The sequence below is a fragment of the Lepidochelys kempii genome, chromosome 3 (genome assembly GCF_965140285.1).
Source record: "Lepidochelys kempii isolate rLepKem1 chromosome 3, rLepKem1.hap1, whole genome shotgun sequence".
Taxonomy (NCBI): Eukaryota; Metazoa; Chordata; order Testudines; family Cheloniidae; genus Lepidochelys; species Lepidochelys kempii.
Window position 1 is genome coordinate 169,759,376 of NC_136382.1, and position 21,466 is coordinate 169,780,841.

Genomic DNA, 21,466 nt, shown 5'->3' on the forward strand with positions numbered 1-21,466 from the left:
TTCCCTTTTCTATCAACGTTTTGCTGTTTAACATAGTGCTGAGTGTGTAACAGCTGTTGCTATTGGCTGTATGGTCCTTGAACTATTATTGTATCCTACTGCTGACAAGGAAAATAATTAAAACAGCTTGTCAGGAAAATATCCCAATGGCTTCAAATTAGTTAAAAAATGCCATCACTGTACATCTTTCACTTCTGAAACACTTAGAGAAAGTAAATTCCATACCTCAAAAATCTACAACTATGAATGCTATAAGGGGTAGTGTTTTACAAGTAGCAGCTGAGAGCAGGTCACCTACACTTACACTTTTTCAATGGAGATGCCAAGTTCTTTAGCAGCAAGCACTGCAAAATATTCGTAACTGTCCAACACAGTTTTATCATGGCCTTTAACTAAAACCGATAATTTCCTGTATAATGTGTCCGGTTCATCTGAAATGGATACCTACATTTTGTAAGAAAAAGACAAGTTAGGTGATAGCTCTACACTACCCTTAGCTAACTAATACAATACACATTTATCTTGTACACCCTACTATCCTATATGGGGGAAAATACTATAGGCAGCTCAACCTAATTGTACTTTATGCATAGTTTTGTCAACCTGTGGCTAATTAGCCACTATTACCAATTCTGAAAAGGACGGCAGAGCTGTGCATGACTTAGGGTATAACTACACTTAAAACACTACAGCAAAGCCCATTGGCCTAGATTCTCCTATAGGTAGAGGTAATCCACCTCCCCAAGAGGCAGTACTTAGGTCTATGGAAGAACAGTGGAAGCTGTCTACACTGGGGGTTAGGTTGGCTTAATTATGCTGAACATACATAACTACACCCGTGAGTGACACAGTTAAATCAACTTAAATTTTCTAGCGTAGACCAGGCCTCTACATTTTCAGCATTCAGAAGCTATTATGGTAAAAGTTCTTGATCAGGAGGGTGAGGGCTCTTCAAGATGACTCGGGAAAAAAAATGTAGTAAGGCTTGCAATAGTTGAAGTTAAGAGCAGAGCTCAGAAACTTCTGAAGAGTTGCAGATTTTTCCTGAAAACCAATCTAATATTACTTTTTTTTTGGCACTGGAGAAGAGTCGCCTTCTCAGGCCTTGCACTGTCAGCAATTCTCTCTGTAGCTGATGAGAAATACACAGGACTCCCCCCACCAGGATAAGAAGAAACATAAGAAAATATTTAAGTAAAATGGGAATTAAAATTTCTCCTTTTAAAGTGTGTACCATACGTATTTTAAAATGAAAGGACTCTCCACAAGAATACGACATTTCTATTCTAAATGCAGATTGTAACCCTAGGACGTCATTGAAAAGGAGACCTCAATGAGTAATAATCCAACTCATATTATAAATATTCTTCTCCTAATGGGATTTTGCATAATTAAAAAATACTCACCTATGCTGAAATAAGTCTGAGTTTGTGTATTTGCTTTTGTTACTGAGAATGTATATAATAAGTAGAGGGTCTACTTAGTCACATACCAAAGAATTGTCCTTATGATGGTGTAAATCAGTGTGGAATCCTGAGAACTGAACCCACAACAAGTCCTTGTTTCTAGATGGGAGGAGGGAGGAAACACCACATTTAACATGATTACAAATTAAGAGCTCAGAGTTTTTCAGACTTCATTGTTAAATGTTATACTCACAGAAGAAAACGATATTGCTTTGGCGTAGCTCTGCTTGAGTAATTTACAGGAAAAGTCCCTGGTCCCTGTGAAAATAAGTTAAATCATCAGCTGGTGTCTTTCAAATTAAAGGTTATCAGCTTAATGTAGATTTGTTAAAAGCTAGTTATTGTTTTCTAGACTAATAAATATATAAATGTAAGTCTGGAGGTACAATGAAGAACTTCATGTATGAAGGATTAAATGCATCTTTTTGAAGAAAGGCTCTATAGTACCTTGAAACCCATGCATGGTGTTGGTGCAGAGCAATGAGACACAGACTGGTTAGAGGAGTTTCGTTCTTGCTCCAAAGATGATGGCACAGAAGGGAGAGTAGACCCAGTTGTTTGGAATGGCTGCATTATGGGTATAAAAAGGCAGCAGCTGCTATTCCAGTGCATAGGCCTGAATAAACATCACTTTGATTCCTAAACAAAGTCCATTTACACCTAGGCTTTATAGTGAATGTTGCCCTCGTTGAACACATCAAAAAATGACTAGTTTAATTAATTTGTATGGTATCTTTCTAGAGGATTCAGAACTAAAGTAATATGGGAATTACCTTTAATCTGTGCAGAAATTCCACATTAAAGTTTGTGTGTTGGAAATGCAAATCTGACTAGCTCATACAGGAAAATTTTTTGGGTTAACAGTTACTTTACTTGTCAATACCTTACCATTACATGAATACAAAAATATAAGAACTCATTACCTACTATATATGCCCACGTACATAATCACCAGCAAATAAGAGGACTGAGGAAGAAACTAACTGATTACCAATGATACAAAATCATAATTATAAAGAATACCTGTGAGTTAGAACTCAATACAAAAATTGAAGGTTACTAATTTTATTAGCACAATAACGGACTCCAGCATGTGATGTCATTCCATTTCTGAATGCAGGATAGCAATATGTACAGTATTTCACAGTACAATTACAGTCTTTATAGTTTTGCTTTCATGTAATTTAGTAGACTTGCTAACTCTGCCCCTAGGACAGTTCATCCAAATTTGGCCACTTTATGTGTCTCTGAAAAATCAGAGTTTGCACATGCTCAGTAGAGATGTATTAGCATTTAGCAGGTAAATTATCAGGTAAGATTCTATCTCTAGTGAGCACTCTCCACCCCCCATAGCTCCTTTGGGGCAACCAGACTGAGCAGGCAACATCCCCAGAGTGACTGAGCCTGTTCCAGTCCAGGGATCCAGGAGCTGAGCAGGACTTGTCCAGCCATTGTTGCTCTCAGCACCCAGATGTTGGGCAGTGGAACTCACAGCAAGGAGACTCTCATCTATACTCTCAATGGTTCCCCTGCTAGCACCCAGGAGGAAAAGGATGATGCCTTACTGGAATTTAGGGGGAGAAGGGGAGGCACAGAGACAGGCTTCACAGGGGCAGCATAGGACAGGCAGGGAAAGAAGAGTCTGTAACTGCAAAAGCACACTCACTTCCAGAATCTGGAACAGAATCCAGGATTCCTGAGTCTAAATACTCCACTGCTGCCTCGCAAACAGCTGTGAAACCCACTGGCAAGTGTCATCTCCCTCTAGTGGATGATCCACACAGGAGAAAAGCCTGCTACTGCCACCAGTTACTTCATTAGCTCAAATGGTAGAGACCTGTGCTATGTATCTAAAAGTTCCAACCCTGCTATTGATATAAGCTAGGTCAATATGGTTCTGGCTTTTCTGTTTTGTTTTGTTTTGAAATAGGAAATAACATGCAAAAATCTATTTTAAAAGAAAGTTAATGTTCCAAAGTCAAGCACTCAAAAGGGAGGACATGCTAGAGTTAAGATTTTCCATGCAACTGTAACGTATCCCCTTGTGCATCTTGTCTGTAATTACATGATCACATGCTATTTTTCTCACAAGACCCCTAACTCATTCACCCCACACTAAATTGTGTTCAGGGAATGAATCAGGATTGTGCAGTGAATGAAGCTGTCGTCTGCAGGACCCATCTCATTTGCTGCAGAAGTTAGGAAGTGTGTAGTGAATGAGGAAGGACTGTAAGGAAGAGAAAGGAGGATTTTGAGGTTTAAGCAGTTAAATATCATCTTGGAGAACTGAATTGTATTTCCAGCTTCTGCCATGGAGTTCTTACGTAATGCTGACAAGTCACTTAAACCAACATATTCACAGGTGGCTGCAAATTGTGTCCCTTATTTCAAAGTTCCCAACTTGAGACACATGGAGTCAGATTTGCAGAAGAGCTGAGTACTCACAAAGTCAATTAGAGCTGCAGTTGAATATATGAAATGCTATAAAAATGCTAACTACTCTGAGAAATCAAGTCTCCTGATTTTAGTGAACACCTGACAATTTTGGCTGCAACTTCTCTATGCCTTAGTTCATCACCTGTCCTACAATAGGGATAATGCCACCTCCCTAGCTTACAATATATTACTATATTTATATATTATAATGTTTTCTGGAAATGATAAAAAAATTGAATTTTTAAGAGGGATGTGATTAAGGAGAATGTAGTAACTTGGCAAAAAATAGGGAGATCATTCCATGAAGTGGTGGCATGAAAACAGCCCAGAGCAAGGTGCTAAAGTTCAATTGTATTCATGTTTGGCCGAGTATAGAGTTTATTGGGTTGTTTTAAGAAATTTGCACATCCTCTGAGGCTCTGTAAAGGGAGAAATAAGTGTGTACACATATATATTTAATCACTATTTGTGTAAAGCACTTTGAACAAACAGTGGGGTTTGTCTTATTTCAGTCTAGTGAAGTATGAGTATTCGGTTTTGTGAAGACAAGTTAATTAACGTTTGTGAAGCACTCAGGTACTATTGCGATAAGCACCCCAGAAAAGCGCATGAATGGCATGCAGAAATATTGAATGGGACTGCACACTGAATGAGTATAAAAGATATATTGAATAGCCTTTAGTTACATCATCACATTTTTTTCTGCAGGACCCCTGGGCACTGAATGAGGCAGGGGTCCTGCAGAAAAAATTGTGATAATGTAACTAAAGACTATTATAATGCATATACACAAGGGGGCAAAATTAAGGTTGTATGGGAAACCTTAATTCCAACATTTTTTAACTTCTGACTCTGCAATCTTAATATAGGTGTTTGTATGTAAATATATATACATACACACGCTTATAATAGCACATGGTGAATATAACACTAACTTTCATAACTACAGAATATTAAAGTAGCAGAATATGTTAAAATGAATGAGAAAGTTGATTGTCTATATAAAATGAATGAGAAGAGAAGATGTTTGATAATTAATGTCCTTTCCTCTCCTCCTCAAAATAAGAATGGGCATCTCAAGTTCACAACAGGTATTAAGTTTATACCTTGGTGCATCATTTATCCCTTTTAATTGACTGAATGGCAGATTTATATTCTTACATTCCATTTTTTGCAATTAATGTTTTTAAAATTTCATTCTGGACACAAACATTTGTAATTGATTCAGTGTTCAAAGTGATCTACTGTTTCATCAAGCTTTGTTTTTAAATCGTCAGTATGAGAAGTTATGCTCCTTTGTGTTACTAAACATTGTAGCCTTTTTAACTTTATTTAAATGCATAAAGCATTGTTCTGGCACACTTTTTTCTTTCTTGCACTGTGCTAATAATATGTACAGGGACAGTACAGAGTCATGTGATTCTGCTCAATAAAATTAACGGTAATCTGAAAATGTGTTACAAGTTGGACTGTAAGGTAAATTGGTGAATATATGTAGTGGGAGGGGCATTTAGCACATATTAAAATATAAGTTTTGTAATAGTTCCATTTATTCTACAATATAAATCAAATATTTTTAATTTCTTTCAAAAGCTGGCCATCCCACAAGGCTACAGACATTCTAACAAACTGCAGCACAATTTAATTCAAATTCCATATACAGGCTGACCCTCCTGGCTAAAAGAAAACTGGTCCTCTCCTAACAGTCATCCAAAAGAGCCTCAACTTTGTCCTTCCCCAATACGCACTTCAGGAAAAAAGCAAACCTTGGAGCTTGGAATGTTAAGAAGTGCAGACTGAGGAAGACAGCAAATTCCAAAGTAGAGGACTTAATGGGGAACCCCAACTGGTAATTTACTCTCAAACTTGAGAGAGCTAGCTCAAGCACCACCTCTGACCTCAACTGTAGCAGAAATTACACAGTGAAAACAGCAGTCCCTCAAGTAGCCTAGTCCCAAATCTTTGTCACTTTCACTTCCACATCATAAGATTTCAAAATTCATTTCCTCAGTTAGGATCAGCAAGATACTTCCCACATCTCTTTGCTTCACCTACCAAGTAATCCGTAAGCCACAGTAACCATGCCAGGGCACAACTGGGAGATGGCTTTTGGGGGCCACTATATCAATGGCCATGAACAATAGATTCATAGATTACAAAATCCAACCAATTCATAGCTAAAGTTGTCTTTTAGAGAGAGTACACTTCCAGAAAGCAATCTGTGATAGACCCTGATAGATACTCTACAAGGCTGGACCACTGAAACAGGTCCTTTGCTCCACTGGGATAGATACAGCCCTAAATCAATAATCTTGGATAAAGAGTATATCTACCCTACTCCCCACCCCCCCACAAAAGTGTATTCTTAACTTGGATTAAAATAGCATAGAAGACACAGCAACTCTAATTTCAACTCCTCTGTAGCTTAGGTTAAAGCCTATAGGAGAGCCTTGGGTTGAACTCAAGCTGCTAACCCAAGTTAAGGACAACTTTTTTATATCCAAAGCTATAACCCTCAACTCCAGCCCAGATGCGGCCAGTGACATGAGTAGATCAGATGTTCCTATGATTGTCATGTAGCTACAAATTCCTGAGTCAATCCAAAGGAATCATCTGCATGGACATGAAAGTCAAACACAATTAGCCAAAGGGCAGAACCTGAGAAATTCAAGTAGGGCTTCCATAGCACAGCCAGCTACTCAGCAATATTAACTAAGCACAATCAAGGTCTCAGACTAACTTAGAATTAAACGTAAAAACAGGGGAAAGTCCCAAGACTGTCAACTCTTGGAGGCAGGGCTGCCTATTTGCTCTGCCTTTGTACAGCCCTGTTAGGCTGGGATCCTGGTCCAGGAACAGGGCTCCCAGGTGCTACCCAACCCCTCAAGGCGATGGGCTACGTGCAGCTCTCTAGGCCTGACACGCTGCAAACCAGTGTAGTGTGAAAAACGGCTATCTGATGTAATTTGCTACTAGTAGCAGTTACTGATATTAAACTGCTGCTATCTGCCCTAATCTGTTATTGGAACAGGGGTAGCAAATTGTAACTAGTAGCAGTTAGTGATATGTAAAGTTGTTCTTATTTGCTGACTTGTCCTAATTTGCTAAAACTTGACAGTGTTGTTGGATAGAAGCATAAAAGTCTTCAGCTTTCAAACGACCCTGCCTGGTGTACATAAGTATCAATTACCTCTTAACAGAGTGAGGTCATTTAAACATCACTTATTTTGCAGCTTCATTTACTGTGCTAACAAAACATAGCAAATGCAATACTAGAAACACAGATGTCATTGCTAAAACTACTAGCAACTACTTACACATATTTTCAATAAGTATTTGTTATTAAAATATAAATTAAATAGCACAACAACAAAGGTAAATGATGAAGCGCTCAGAATAATTCAGGGAATCCCAGCAGCAAGTAAGAAAAATTTGTGAACTGCTATGAGACTTTATGCAGTCATATAAACTGATAAGGGATTCTTTGTTTCTGAAGGGGTATATGTAAAATATTTCACCAAATCAAGTCTCCCTCAGCACCTCAGCAGGTTACATCAGACAGAGAGGAGCTGTGGTGACGAGGCCTTGGAATGCCTGTGCCATTAAGAACCCAGCCCTGGGAAGCCCATTCTAAGAGGCACTGTCCTGTGGAAGGCGAAATGAAAAAGCCCCTCTGCCCCTCCCAGTTTTGCAAACACTGGTGTCTCAGTCCACCGGGGTAACCGTCACTCCCTCTGCCCCAGTTTTACCCTCTGGCAGTGCCTCACCCCTGGGTTTAACCCCAGCTCGTATTCCTGTCCCTGATTTTGCCTTTCAGCCCCTATCCTAAACCTACCTCCAGCTGCTCGAACCCCCTGACTAGTGAATTTCCACCCCCTGCTCAGACTCAGACCATCCCCCTCTGATCTGCCCCCTTTGAACCCCTATAAAAAGCAGTCCGGGGAATTTGATGCCAAGTCAGGGCAGGGTGAAGGGCAGTGGCTTCAGCAGCGGTTACTGAGCATGCTCCCTACACCCTAAGTCGCAAAGAGGGACCCGGAGCAGTTTTCACACTACACCGGCTGTGGCCGCTCAGTTCTTGGCCCAGCTACCGCGGCACCCAGGGCGCCAGCCGAGGAGCCCCAGCCCCGCTGCGGGTACGAGCAGCTGAGCCGGGAGCCAAGCGGGGCTGTAACCCCGGCAGGGGCTGCGGACACCCACGCGCGGGGTGGGGGCAGGGCCCTGGCTCGTGTCCGGCAGCGCGCGAAGGGCGGCGGCGGCTGCTCCAGCCCGGGACCCGGCGAAGGAGCAGCCGAGGGCTCGGGTCAGGGGAGCGCAGGGGCGGCTGGACTCGGAGCAGGGAAGCCCTGGGGACAGATCGGAGCACCGCTCGGGTGCGCGCGCCCTGTCGCTGCGCCCCGCCCCGCGCCCCCGGTACCTGGCAGCAGCACCGCCGCCACAGGCGCCTCACGCCTCCCCACGCCGCCATCTTGCCCACAGCCCCCCGGCAACTTCCGGCAGCCACCGCACCATAGAGCTACCCCGGAAGGATAGAGCGGCCCCACCCGCAACCAGCTACCATAGAGTTCGCCCTCCCGCCTGAAACTCGGCAGCCGCTCGCGTTGGAGCTGTAGCCGGTCGGCGCCGGAGGCGGAGCCAGAGCCAGACCCCACCACGCCGTTACCGTCCCCAAAGCCTGCGGCGGCGCCGACAGCCTCACCCCCGCCTGAGCACAGCGTCGGCTTCAGGCCCCACCCCGCTGGGCCCTGCAGCCGTCCCGGGGGCGGCCCCTCCCCTGGCGGAGCCCGAGCGGGAGGCGCAGCCCCTGCCTGCCGAAGGATGAGAGGCCCCCGGGCGGCTGCCCTGCCTTACACCCCATCGTCCCTCGGCCAGCCGCGAGCCAGGGACTCCCGTTGCCCGGGGGCGGGGCGGGGCGGGGAATGGGCTTCGGGCGCCATTTTCCAGCTCGCGCCTGCGCACTGCGTCTCGTGCTTGGCCCCCTCGGCACCAGAAGAGGCGCCCTTCGAACAGCTGCCAGCCACCAGCCCCTCCCCCACCCACCCCGCCTCCGGCGCGCTCCTGGGCGGCGCTGCCTGGGCGGCACCCAGCGGGGAGCGGGCGGCGGCCTGGGGCTGATCCCTACGGGTCCTTGAAATGCGAGTTAACGCTGCTCAGCAATCGGCTCCGCCCTGGCTGGAGCCGGGACAGGCTGAGCGCGGCGCGAAAGCGTCTCCCGCCCGCCGGCGTCTGTCCAGTGTCATCCCCGCCGTGGTGGGCTGGGGGCGACCCCCTTGCTCGTTCACAGCCTCGCTTATAATCGCTCTAGGCCGGCGCTGCTCTCAGGGGGTTTAGAGGCGGCCGTAGCCACGACTGCAAAACAAGGCGGAGCACGCAGGGACCGTGACAGACTTTGCAACAGCCAGCGCCACAGCGACCCTCTCGGTGCCCACCCAAGCTCCGGCGTGCGGCTGACTACAAACCTAAGAAAATCAAATCAAAAGTCAAAGGCCGCTATAAACCTTTCAGGGAAATGTAGCTGATTAGAACTCTGCGAAAAGCTTTTGAAACTCTGTTTATTCAAAGTGCTTTACGCAAATAGTGTTTAAATAGATATGTACACACTTCTCTCTCCCTTTAGAGAGCCTCTGAGCACGTGCACATTTCTTAACCCCCCCCCCCATAAATTCTGTCCTCAGCCAACCATGAATACAACTGAACTTTCCCACCGTGCTCTGGGCTGTTTTCATGCCACCACTTCATGGAATGACCTCTCTATTCTTTGCCAAATTACCACATCCCTCCTAAAAATTCAATTTTTCTATCATTGCCAGAAAAAAATAATATATAGTAATATATTAACAAGTACTACCTACCAATAATATATGGCTTCTGTATTTTTTGTACACCCAAAACTTACACCAGCGTCTAGGGGAGTTTCAGACACATAAGGAATGCAGTTTTAGGACCCTTGACAGGGAATTTTCAAGGGAGTAAGAAAGGAAGAAAGGGAAGCTCTTTCTGGATTTGGATTCTAGTTGTAGAACATTCCAAAATATCCAAGCAAGCATATATCAGCAGCAGAAACGTTAAGACAAGACTATACCAGATGAAGGAAAGGACAGAGAGTTATTCAGCTATTTATTTGACAGATATGTTTCCAAAACAAGATTAAATACACTATTGTTTGTTTTAGGGTTATGGCACCTCAGAAATTTAAAAGATGAAATAATCTTCTCTCTCTTTCTGAACATATTGATGTAATACTTTTTACTGTGACCAACTATGCCAAAAATGTTAACGCTGTATATGGGAAGGGGCGGGAGGAAAACAATACACTTTTTACTGGAATGATTTTGGAATCCTAGTTACCAGATATAGAATCACAGAATCTTAGAAATGTAGGTCTGGAAGGGACCATCAAGTCCAGCCATCTACACTGTGGAAGGACCAAGTAAACCTAGACCAGCCCTGACAGGTGCTTACCAATACGTTTTAAAAAACCTTTGATGGGGATACCCTAGTTCCAGAGCTTAATTACCCTCGAAGTTAGAAAGTTTTTCCTAATATCTAACCTAAATCTCCCCTGCTGCAGATTAAGCCCATTACTTTCTGTCCTACCTTCAGTGGACATGGAGAACAATTGATCACAGGCCTTTTTATAACAGCCCTTAATATTTTTTAAAGATTTATCAGGTCACCCTCCCCCCATAGTCTTCTTTTCTCAAGACTAAGCATGTCCAGTTTTTGTAACCTTTCCTCACAGGTCAGATTTTCTAAACCTTTTATCATTTTTTGTTCCTCTCCTCTGGACTCCCTCCCATTTGTCCACATCTTTCCTAAAGCGTGGGACACAGAAATGGACACAGTACTCCAGCTGAGGCCTCACCAGTGCCATATAGCAGAATTAAGGAATGCTCTTTGAAAAATCATCTATAAAGTAATTCTGTGTATTATTACATATATATAACTTTGTTGTCAACCCCCCAATTTTTAACAGATTAATTTATTTAAAAGAAATTTTCATCACGGTAGCAAAACCCAACAAACTACATTTTATCAAAAGTATAAAATTCACTAGAAAATACTGTCCTCTTTTTGGCAAACTGTTACATAAAACCCTTAGATTTACAAATACAACAATTACTTGTTACAAAAGAAACAGAACTGAATTGTCTATACATAGTGCTTTTTGATATGTACCAAGTATATGGAATCCAAACAAAAAACATCAGAAAAACCAAAACAAATATTAAATTGTGAAATTAAGCCATCCTAGTGCAAATCTGAATAAGTTACATCCTGAAATTAAATTGCATGCAAGTCAGATGCTAATAATATGAAGCTATATCTGGAAGAGATCACAAACTACATTAAATATGTAGTTTTTATTTCCATTGCTTTCCCACCCAAAAGTAAATATATATTTTTACACTGGAGCTCCTAAAATATTTACAAACCTTCTAATAAAATATATCAGTTAAATATATTTGAAAATAAGATGATTTTTTCCATAAAATATATTGATTTTCTATGTACAGACTTTACCAAAGAACTAAATCCAATAGTGAAGCCATCCCATAATACATAGTTTTGCATCAGCAACTATTAGCAAGAAAATAACTTTTCTGAAATAAAACTAAACCACATTTAGACACATGTAGGCAGAACAGCATCTGAGTAACATCAGACTGTGCAACATTTTAAGAATATGGAGTCAGTGTTTGAGGCTTAACTTATTTAATACTATTTCAGGAATCTACCTTCTTTCTTTAAACACAATCTCTTTGGTTATTTTCAACTAATTTTTATCATTTTCATGGGTGTAAAATTAAAAGTATGCCTGTTTCATCTTGAAGATCTAGGGAATAGTTATGTGGATTTAACACAGACATCTGGCTAACCTTTAGTTAGAAGGAACACACTTTTTTTTTTTTTTTTTTTAAATTGCTTCTGTGGGGGTCAAATCCAAAAATTTCTACAATATTTTTACTCAAATTCTTCTTCAGGCAAAACTCCCACTGACTGCAATGAAAGTTTTGCCCGAGTTCGGCAGGATTGTCCCTTCAAGACTCTCCATATGCAGACTCCTACCAACATACGAGGGGTGCCACTTCCACAGCATACTTCCACTTTCTCTCCAATTGTACTGAAGAAGTCCCCTCACAAAGGAGCCCTTAGGGTTCAAAGCTCCATAGGTTTGGAGGGGAGGGGAGGGGATGGGCTCTAGTCAAGTCTTTCCACCTTAAGCCCAGAAACTCCAATGCAAGTTACTGCATACAAAGTCCCTGATCCTGCAAATACTTAAATGTCTGTAGACTCCACTCACAAGAGTCTAAACTTCTGTGGACTGCCCAGAGTATAGGAGTCATGCTCCAGGGCGTGGCAGAGAGCCAACTAGAAGTGCAGGCACATAGGCCTTCTGTCAGATCTCCTGAGATTCACAGGCATAGTGGGTGGAACCATCTGTTGTTCCACAGAAAGAGGGGAAAGAAACTCCACCCACCAACAAAAGAATTCACAGGAAGCTTGCAACTTGAAAATGATGAGTGGTTTCAACTTACCTACAAGGGTCATTCTTGATTAGTAGAGCATTTGACTCTAAGTAAGAACTTGAGGATTTTGCCTTGTATGTTTGGCTTTGACACAAAAATGGTCTCTTTACTCAAGTAATAATCCTGTGTAGACATGGGTCCTGATTCTCACTGGCTTTGCATCTTTTGTAGTCATTTACACCTGTCTATGGTGAGTGAAGAAACACTATTTGACAGTATTCTACCCCCATTTTGTATTCATTTTGTACAAGGGGAAGACTGTGGAGAACCAGGCTCAACATCTTGCTTGATCTGGTTAAGACTACATTTTGTGACTCCTCAAATTGTCAGATATTGTGGCAAATGAATGAAATATTCTTATTGTAAAAAAAAAAAATTGAAGGAATGGGGAAGATCTGAAATGATTTACATACAAAAGTGTTATAAAATTTGCAGTATTGTTATCCTACGCAGGATTCACGAGAGCATCAGTGTTATCAGTGAAGCCTCTAAAACATTTACAGCATTTTATTTCAAGAAGAGCTCACAAACTGCTACTTAGTAATGAAAAGTCATGCACCCAAACACGGTCTAATTCTGCACGTGGTTTAGGTGCAACTCTAGGACTCCAGTACTGTGCATCTGTGGAGAATGTACCAAACCAAGGTCAATACAGATTAGGTTAGAGAGATCTTGTGTGCAGATCTTGAAGGGCGTGGGGGGGGGGGGGGAGAGTTAATGTAAGCATTTTCCCAACTTAGCTGGATAAATGTCACACTGAATACATAAAAATCTGAGTTTGATGTAAAGGCAAGTGAATACTCAAAAACAGCACAAGAATATTTCAGGCCAGGAAGGATTAAAAAAAAGTATCTGTTTAAATTTCCAGAAGTGTTCTTTTGAAAGAGAGTAGATATACCACCAACATCCCTCCCCCGGTTCTGTCTTGGGGGAAAGAATGTCTCTTAGCATTTATTGTCTTCTGGAATATGCTTCTGCACTGCTCAATTGTACAAAACCTCTAAAACCTCTGGGATGGCTACTGAACAGTGTGATTTATTGTCACAATAGAAGGTATCTCCAATGCTGTCCAATTACAAAGGCACAGCTCCTAATCCAGTGTTCCAGTTAGAGGATGAGTTTTTGCCACACTTTAACTGAAGTAAACCACTATAGAATCATATTCAATTCTCAGACTGGGTCATTCATAAACCAGTGGATCTCTCTCTTTTGAATCCTATTAAAATGGAAGCTCTAAAATGTACAGTATAAACAATATCTTTTGCAAGCAGACTAACAGGTACAGGTTGAGCAGTGTTCTGTTGAATGGAGGCTAGTCACTCTTGTAATTATTTCATATTTAGTCAGATTTCTTTTTGTTCCAGATACAACAAGAATGCAAAACAGAAGAACACATCAAGTCAGCATCTCCAACAAATATGAGGTACTATCAGAAAAACACTACAAGGTCCATTGCAGGCAATTAATCCAGTCAGAAGTGCACAACAATAGCTCCTTCCTGGTAAATAGGACCAAAGTGAGATGTGTAAAATTAAACCGTCCAGGTTAGACTGAACTGAGAATAAGAAAATTCTGAAGAGTTAAAGATTAAAGTTCCTCCCATAGAAGGTTTGGAGGGAAATGGAAATAGAAACATGAATTTCTCTGTTATATTTGTGGTTTTGAATAATCTCAGTGAAGCAGAACCCAGATAAAACACCTTATAAGAATATTTGTGCCAATTATTTATTTTTCCCCAACAAACAAACTGATTAAAAAAATGGGTGGGAAGCATATCTTTTCCCTAGACCTGGATAAACGAATTACCATTTTTAAACAGGTAGTTTAAAATCAATGGGAAATAAACAGGTTGTCCAGGTTTCTTGACTGATACATTCAGGATGTTTTCAGTAGCTGTCTGCATGTGACAACTCTACATTTACAACTCTGCATCATCCTGAAGTAAATCTGCATCTTCTTCATCCAACAAGAGGTCAGCATCCATGACTTCAGTCTCTTCCATGACATCTCCTAACTCCTGAACAACATCATCTTCAAGGTCATCTACATGCTCAACCTGTTTAATCAAACTCAAATGATCCAGAGGGATCACACCATGTCCAACTGGCCCAGTAGTTCTTGCAATAGTGGCTGCCATTTCTGCTGCAACAGCAGCTTTCTGAGCCTTCTGCCTTTGCTGTTCTTCCTGTTGCCTGTGAGTCTTCATATGAGCATTGCGACTTTTGATTTTGAAAAACACCCTAAAATTTCAAGAAAAGAAAGAACATTTCAGAGGACATCCTATTGCCTCTATTGAAAAATACAATGATGTGCTTTGCTTTCTTGCCTTGAAAGAGATGATGGTGAAGAGAAATCTATGTACAACTTGGAGGATTTCAGGGAGCGATTATCAGGTTTCTGCAATCTAATAATAATATAGACAATTGTATGCTCTCTTCATTTAAACATTTATATGAACCCAATTGCTGCTGTTACTGAGTGCCTCACAACTGTCAATGCACTTATCCTCCAAACACCCCTATCAGGTAAGGGAGTGCTAATATCCCCATTTTACAGATGTGAAAACTGAGGCAGAGAGAGACTAAGGTGGGATTCACAAAGTATTTAGGCACCTAAATACCTCTGTAAATCCCACCCTAAGTGATTTGCTCAGTCACATAGGAAGATGAACTGAGCTATAGCTCACAAAAGCTTATTCTCAAATAAATTTGTTAGTCTCTAAGGTGCCACAAGTCCTCCTTTTCTTTTTGTGAATACAGACTAACATGGCTGCTACTCTGAAAGTTGTGGAATAGGAAACTGAATCCAAGTTCTGGGAGTCCCCGGCTAGTGCCCTAACTGCTGGAGCCCCCTTCCTCCCTATCTTTTGGAAGGGTTAATTTATGCTTTTTAGCTACCCCTTCCTAGGATATCACATCAATCTACTGCAGCACTGCCAACTCCCAACACATAACAATCATCAGTCAGGTTTCCCAAAATCATGGTTGACTTTTGCTGAAGGGAAGAGTTCTGTGAAGACTGCCACAGAATACAGAATTGAAATCCTAACGTTTCAAAACCCAGCTACTTAGAGTAGAGACCTTGACACTATTAAACTGCTCAGCTAGTTTATCCTGGAATAGCATCAGACTTCGCAATTTTGAAAACAGTATCTGCACCCAAAATGTCTGCTTTACGTGACACTTTCATGAAAGTGGCTTTTAAGACTTCAACCCTTGTGAGCAGGAACAGACGTAGCCAGGTCACTTGATGTGGCTGTATTGATTTTATGTATTACATTTTCAACACTTCAGATGTCCAGAATACCACATCAGCTGAACAGAAACTATATCAGTTGAGCCAACTGAGTGTTTTACGCCTCCTGGAAACAAAATCCAAATGAGGAGACTTTGATATCATCAACAAAAATGCTAGGGTTATCTGCCTCCCTCTGCTGGAACCAGGAAGTATAACTCTTGCATAGCAACTACCAAGAAATTGAAAGAGAGACTGAATGCAGTAGGCAAACTGTCCCAAACTCTCAAATGATATCCAAAGCAGTTTCTCAAAACAGATTTGGGTAGGTGGCTTGTGGGCGCATTCCAATGGTTTTTTTTTTTGGTGGATGGAGGAAGGAAAATGTCACAACACGTCAAAGGAAACTAAAACTCCTTTGAGGCAACCATGGGAAAATAAATAATTACTAGAAACTTGTTGAAGTTCTATTTCTTTGGAACATGAGCAGATAAACTTTCTGTACTACTACAGACAGATATAGTCCCTTACTTGCCACACTCTTTACAAGGAAAAATTGTCGTTGGGTCGGTCTCGCCACTTGTTGTGCTGTGGGCAGGGGAGCTCTTGACGGAGCAGTATCCACTCTGCGTGCCAGATTTTTGCTTTGTACCTGGAACAGCGCATCGTGGTTTTGTCACCTGGTTTGTACCACCATGAATTCGAGCATGGCCATTTAGTGCTTGTCTGGAGCTGAACACCTGAGGGGAAAAAAAAATTCCATTAGACCAGCAACTCAGAAAGAGAAATACATTTAATTTACATTATATTGCTAGAGAGACAACTGCACTGGTTAATAATATAAAAAACACATTTAGCCAATTCTGTTCTCAATTATACCTGGTTGAAGTTAAAGATTTACTCATTATAGAAACAGAAATGGACCATAATGAGTGGAATTCCCAGTTATTTCATTATATTATCCTTCTAATATACAAAAATACCCAGATCTTATATGGAGCTTTTCAACCATACATCTCACAGTACTTTACAAAGGGGCTAAGTATTTTATCCCTATTTTATAGATGGGAAGTCTAAGAGACAGAGAGGTGAAATGACTTGCCCAGCAAATCAGTGGCAAGGCCAAAAACAGAACCCTAGTCTCTTGAGTCCACCACAATACTGCTCCCCTTATGCTTTAAAGATATCAAATACACCTACAGCACCACAGTTTGGCATTTCACAGATAAAAGAGGCTGCAGAAAACGTGAGACTTTGAAGGGGCGGCAAGTCTACGGGTGCACCAAGAGCTATAGGTGGTGGTTCAGGAGACTTCTGCATTTCACTTTCCTCTTCTTTTACATATTTTCTTTCTTCTTCCATCTCCTCCTCATCCTCTAAATCTTCCTCTTCCCCACTTGTCTGAAATTAAAATTAAATTTAAGAAAAACTAAAAATTTGATCCAAAAATAAAAGAAAGGCATAAAACTAGCGACAGTTCTGAAACACAGCATCAGTCTCTTCCTTCAGGGTTCTTGGTTTAACATTTTTATTTGTCCCACAATGGAGGACTTTTCATGTCTTATTCATAACAAAATGATCATCTATCCATAGCTGCACAGAGTTCTGTAATATGACACAAAACTGTCCTCATCTTTATTATAAAGCTGTGGTGTCTACATATCCCAGCATGCAATGCTTCGTATTGATCTGGGTGGCAATATATAACATGCACACACACATGCACGCAAGCAAAATTACCTGCTAAAAACAGAGTCTACTTTAAGAATGCTCAAATAACTGTGGCATTGAACTCGCATGCAAACTCAGACTTTCTTGCCAGTGTAGGAAAATTACTTTTCCAAAGACATAGGCTAATCATCTATAGTAGTAACTATCCAACTTTTCATATGTATAGAATTGCTACTGTAATTCTCAGTATATCCACATACACACATGTATGTATCTAGAAAAGCGTGCACATATTTTTCGGTTACAGTATTACCAGCAGCAGAAGCATACAAAGGACATACATGTGTCGTATATCAAATTCTGATCTAAGTGGTAGAAATGCTTGTACCGTGAATACATTTCAGTTTTCACCACTAGAAAGATGAATGAAACTGCACTGCATGCCCCGCCCTCTTCCACACATGCACACACTGAATTTTTGTAGGGGTTAGTTTTATGTTGATTTTTTAAAGCTCACCAGGCAGTCATCTCTTATTTCTGCTAGACGTGTTCTGTGTTTCCGTCCCAGATGCATGATTTTCTTCCAGGTATAGTAGTATTCCACACACTGTGCAACTGTCTTAGACTTAACCTATAGTGTCAAGCGACAATACAAATATTCCAACAACAAAATGTTAAAAAGGCTGTTTTGTTTTTACTTGTCTATGAAAAACAAAAATAATAAAGATAACAGACTCAATTTCTGACAGCCCCATCTTTTTTCATTTCTGCAGTCCAAGATAAAACTACAAATCTGAGTTTCAATGTAGTTGCTTTGTGAACATTCCTGTAAGATATTCCCAGACAAAAAAACCCACTATGGTGTTTAGAAACCTGCAAATCCATGGGTATCCACTTTATATCTGTGGGCCATTTTTGTGGATAGCAGCTCGAATGCGGATACAAATTTTGTATGTGCACAGGGGTATGGAGTGCAGCACAGACTCACCAGAACAGGGGGAGGGACCTAGGCTCCCAGCTGCCAGCATGGCTCTCCCCGACTCAGCTCCAGCCAGGGCTCGAAGCTGCATCCCGGCCATAAGAGCCAGGCGGGCTGCTGTGGGGAGCCGCGGTGGACTCTCTACCTGCCCTGGACAGGGAGCTGAGCAGCCCCCGCAGCCCATGACCCTGCCCCCCAGGCTCCCCACCCAGGGCAGGCAGAGGGTCTGCGCTGTGGCTCCTCACAGCTGCCCGCCCGGCTCTTACGGTGGCTGGTCTGAGGATTTGAGGCACACGTACCCCGCCCCTGCTGGAGCTGGGTTGGGGAGAGCCGCGCTGGCAACTGTGAGGATCCAGCCCAGAGCCGCAGACCCTCCACCTGCCTTCAGCTGGGTGGGGAGCGTGGGGACACGACTGGGCTATGCTCTCAGCCCGCCCCCAACTATGGGCAGGTGGAGGGTCTGCTGGGGCTCCCCAGGGCTGCCTGGGCTCCACGCTGGCCTGGCCGAGGGTGGTGTGAGTGTGGGGGAGGGGCATGGAAGAAGAGGGGAAAGGGAGAGGATATGTTATGTTGGATCATATTAAAAAAGTTCTGTATTAAAATCACAAATGAGTTTGATTCCCCATAGTTTAAATTCCAGGGTATTACTAATTAAGAGGTCTCTTGGGTTTTGGTCTCTTGTTTTTACTGTTTCTCTCCCTTTCTGTGTGAAACTTGCAAGCTGCTAATTGTGTTAGTACATTGGAAGACAGAGTCTGTTCTCAAAGCAATACTTTGTAACAACTGCTCACATAGAGACTCAAAGCGATACTTTGTAACAACAGAAACAGCACACAGAGACTCTCCGCCCTTTTGTTGTATTTATCTCGCTTTGTTAACAAGTGTGATTAAAATAGAGATAAAGGATGTATGTGGATGGATGCTTGGTGTGGATAATAAATGAATGATCAGGGAGGTGCCAGCCTAAGAATCCAGTGTCCAACGGCCGAAGAAGGCGTCAAGTGGAAACAACCAGAGGACCCCTGGAGGGCAGACTGGAATCCACCCAACAGCCTCAAGAACAAGATAGCATCTGGCAGCACGGAGCCATCAGGAACGTGCCATCTGCTGATTGATTCAGCAACAGCAGGATGAAGCAATTCCCATAGACTGGCATAGGAATAAATTCCTATAAAAAGGACTCTAGAAAGTGAGAACTTTGGGGTCTGATTCTGCAAACCAACTTCCAGGAGCATCAGATGAGCATCTGACAAGGCCCTGCTCCCTCCTCGTGTCCAGGCCACCTGGCCAGCACTTGGCACGAGCAACTATAAGGCTGGTAACTATGATAACAACCTTGCAGAACCTGTGTGTGTGTGTGTGTGTATGAATGAATGTGTGAATAAATATGAAACTGAATGGAATGTTACAGCTATAACTAACTGCTTACTATGCTTCTTTCTGTATTCGCAATAAATGTGGCATTTTGCCTTTTCCCCTTTAATAAGATCCTGCTGGTTTTTATTTTACTGGTATAACAGGTAGACAATTTTTGTATCCACATCTGATCCGCACATTTTTCTATCCGCACAGGGCTCTATCAGTGTTGACTGATGGTACACAGCAGTAACTGACGGGGTAAAAATCCTCAGAAGAATATTGTGGTTGTGTAACCACAATACACAACAATTCCTCTATACAAAACAACCATTAAAAAGCCACGAAACCTGCATTAAAGTTTAACTTACACAAACCCAAACATTTTGAGTATGGAAAATGACAATTGAGATACCTCAGCTCTGCCCCCAGAGAGATGCCAGCTTCCCATCTTTCCTTCTTTGGGGGTGGAATACCAAAAACATGCCCCAGAAAAATACTGCCTTTATTATCTCTCTGATACTAAGTGGGGTGTTTCACCACCTCAATGTCACATGAAACTTGTATAATCGTCTGACACACAATCACAGGTCCAATCTAAGGTGCCAAGAGCTCTCTCCACACCTTGAAGTATCAGCCCCCTCAGACCCAGTCTAGCCCCCAATGGACTAAAATTCGATGAGGCTGGAAAGGTATTTTTTGATAGCCCAATGAAAATCCTTTGAGTTATGCCTGAGTTTTCTTTCTTTCTTTCTCCTCCCACACCCTCAGGTGTGTAGGGTGTCAACCAGTTTCTGCCATTTATTTTTGTCTTGTGCTGGTCTGTTCAGGCTTTGGAGAGTTACGTGGACAGATTTGGGTTTTAAAAACACACTTTGAGAATGCACACTAGAGTTTATTGTTACTTTAAAAAGTAACTAAATTTCTAACCTTCTATTGGTGCAGCACATGCATGCATATATAGACATACACCCACACTATATACACACACACACACACACACACACACACTATATATATATATATATTTCATTATGCAATCTCTTTAACTTCCATTGGTTCTGTGATTGCAGTGAGTCAGTCTATCACTGAGGGGTGAAGAGCAGGAGGACAGATTCAAACTGAATGTGGCAAATAAAGAACAAAAGATTATAAATGGCAAACACCAAAACAGAAGCCTCCTTACCATTTTCTGTACAAAAATAAAATCTTTGCTGTAAGTGGATAATGCTTTGTTAAACAGCCTTCTTTCTAGAGGTGTCCACATGTCAGATCCTAAAACAAATGAAATAATTATAAACAACTTGTCCTCCAACTGCCAGCCTCCATCTTTGTTCGTACGATAGTCTGTCTGTTAGGGCAGGGGACTGGGAGTCGGGACTGCTTGCTTGTAATCCCTGCTATAAAACAAATTCATTGCGAGACCCTGGACAAGTTGTTTCTCTGTGATTCAGTCCCTTCCATCTCCAAAATGGGGATGGTACTTAACTATTTCATAGGAGTCTGGCAGAGACTGAAAAGTGCTTTGAAATGCTTGGATGGAAGGTGCCAAGTATTATTATTATTTGCCAGATTGACTGCAGAGGAAAAAAAAAATTTTCATCTCTGAAAATCAGTACTGAAATCTGGTGTGGACGACTCAAAGCGAGTTGGTGCTCTCACTGAAATCCCTAGTGGGTATTAGTCAAACAGGAGGAACACAGGAGCTGCTCTCCTGGATCAGGCCAATATTCTGTCTGCAAGTAGACAGCACTAAATGTTTCAGAAGAAGTAGTAAGAAACCTTATAGTGGA

The 21,466-nt window shown here is 42.0% G+C and overlaps 2 protein-coding genes across 13 annotated transcripts in view; both read right to left on the reverse strand.

The window, feature by feature from the left end:
- The window catches only part of MRPS10 (mitochondrial ribosomal protein S10), an 11,323-nt gene extending 2,317 nt beyond the window's left edge, over positions 1-9,006 (reverse strand). Inside the window, exons 1-5 of one of the 6 annotated variants that reach the window (XM_073339044.2) lie at positions 8,754-9,006; positions 1,914-2,033; positions 1,660-1,724; positions 1,493-1,565; positions 305-444 (exon numbers count right to left, since the gene is read on the reverse strand). In XM_073339044.2, coding sequence (XP_073195145.1) covers positions 305-444; positions 1,493-1,565; positions 1,660-1,724; positions 1,914-1,925 — 290 coding nt within the window. In that variant the 5' untranslated portion in view covers positions 1,926-2,033; positions 8,754-9,006. The other 5 variants (XM_073339040.2, XM_073339038.2, XM_073339037.2 and 2 more) reach the window with 5 other exon arrangements.
- Positions 9,007-10,006: 1,000 nt separating this feature from the next.
- Positions 10,007-21,466, reverse strand: part of TRERF1 (transcriptional regulating factor 1) — a 141,523-nt gene continuing 130,063 nt past the window's right edge. For all 7 annotated transcript variants that reach the window (XM_073339034.2, XM_073339029.2, XM_073339031.2 and 4 more), the window contains 5 exons: positions 20,860-20,948; positions 17,856-17,969; positions 16,868-17,068; positions 16,199-16,407; positions 10,007-14,673 (listed from right to left, as the gene is read on the reverse strand). In XM_073339034.2, coding sequence (XP_073195135.1) covers positions 14,352-14,673; positions 16,199-16,407; positions 16,868-17,068; positions 17,856-17,969; positions 20,860-20,948 — 935 coding nt within the window. In that variant the 3' untranslated portion in view covers positions 10,007-14,351. The remainder of the gene's footprint in view (positions 14,674-16,198; positions 16,408-16,867; positions 17,069-17,855; positions 17,970-20,859; positions 20,949-21,466) is intronic.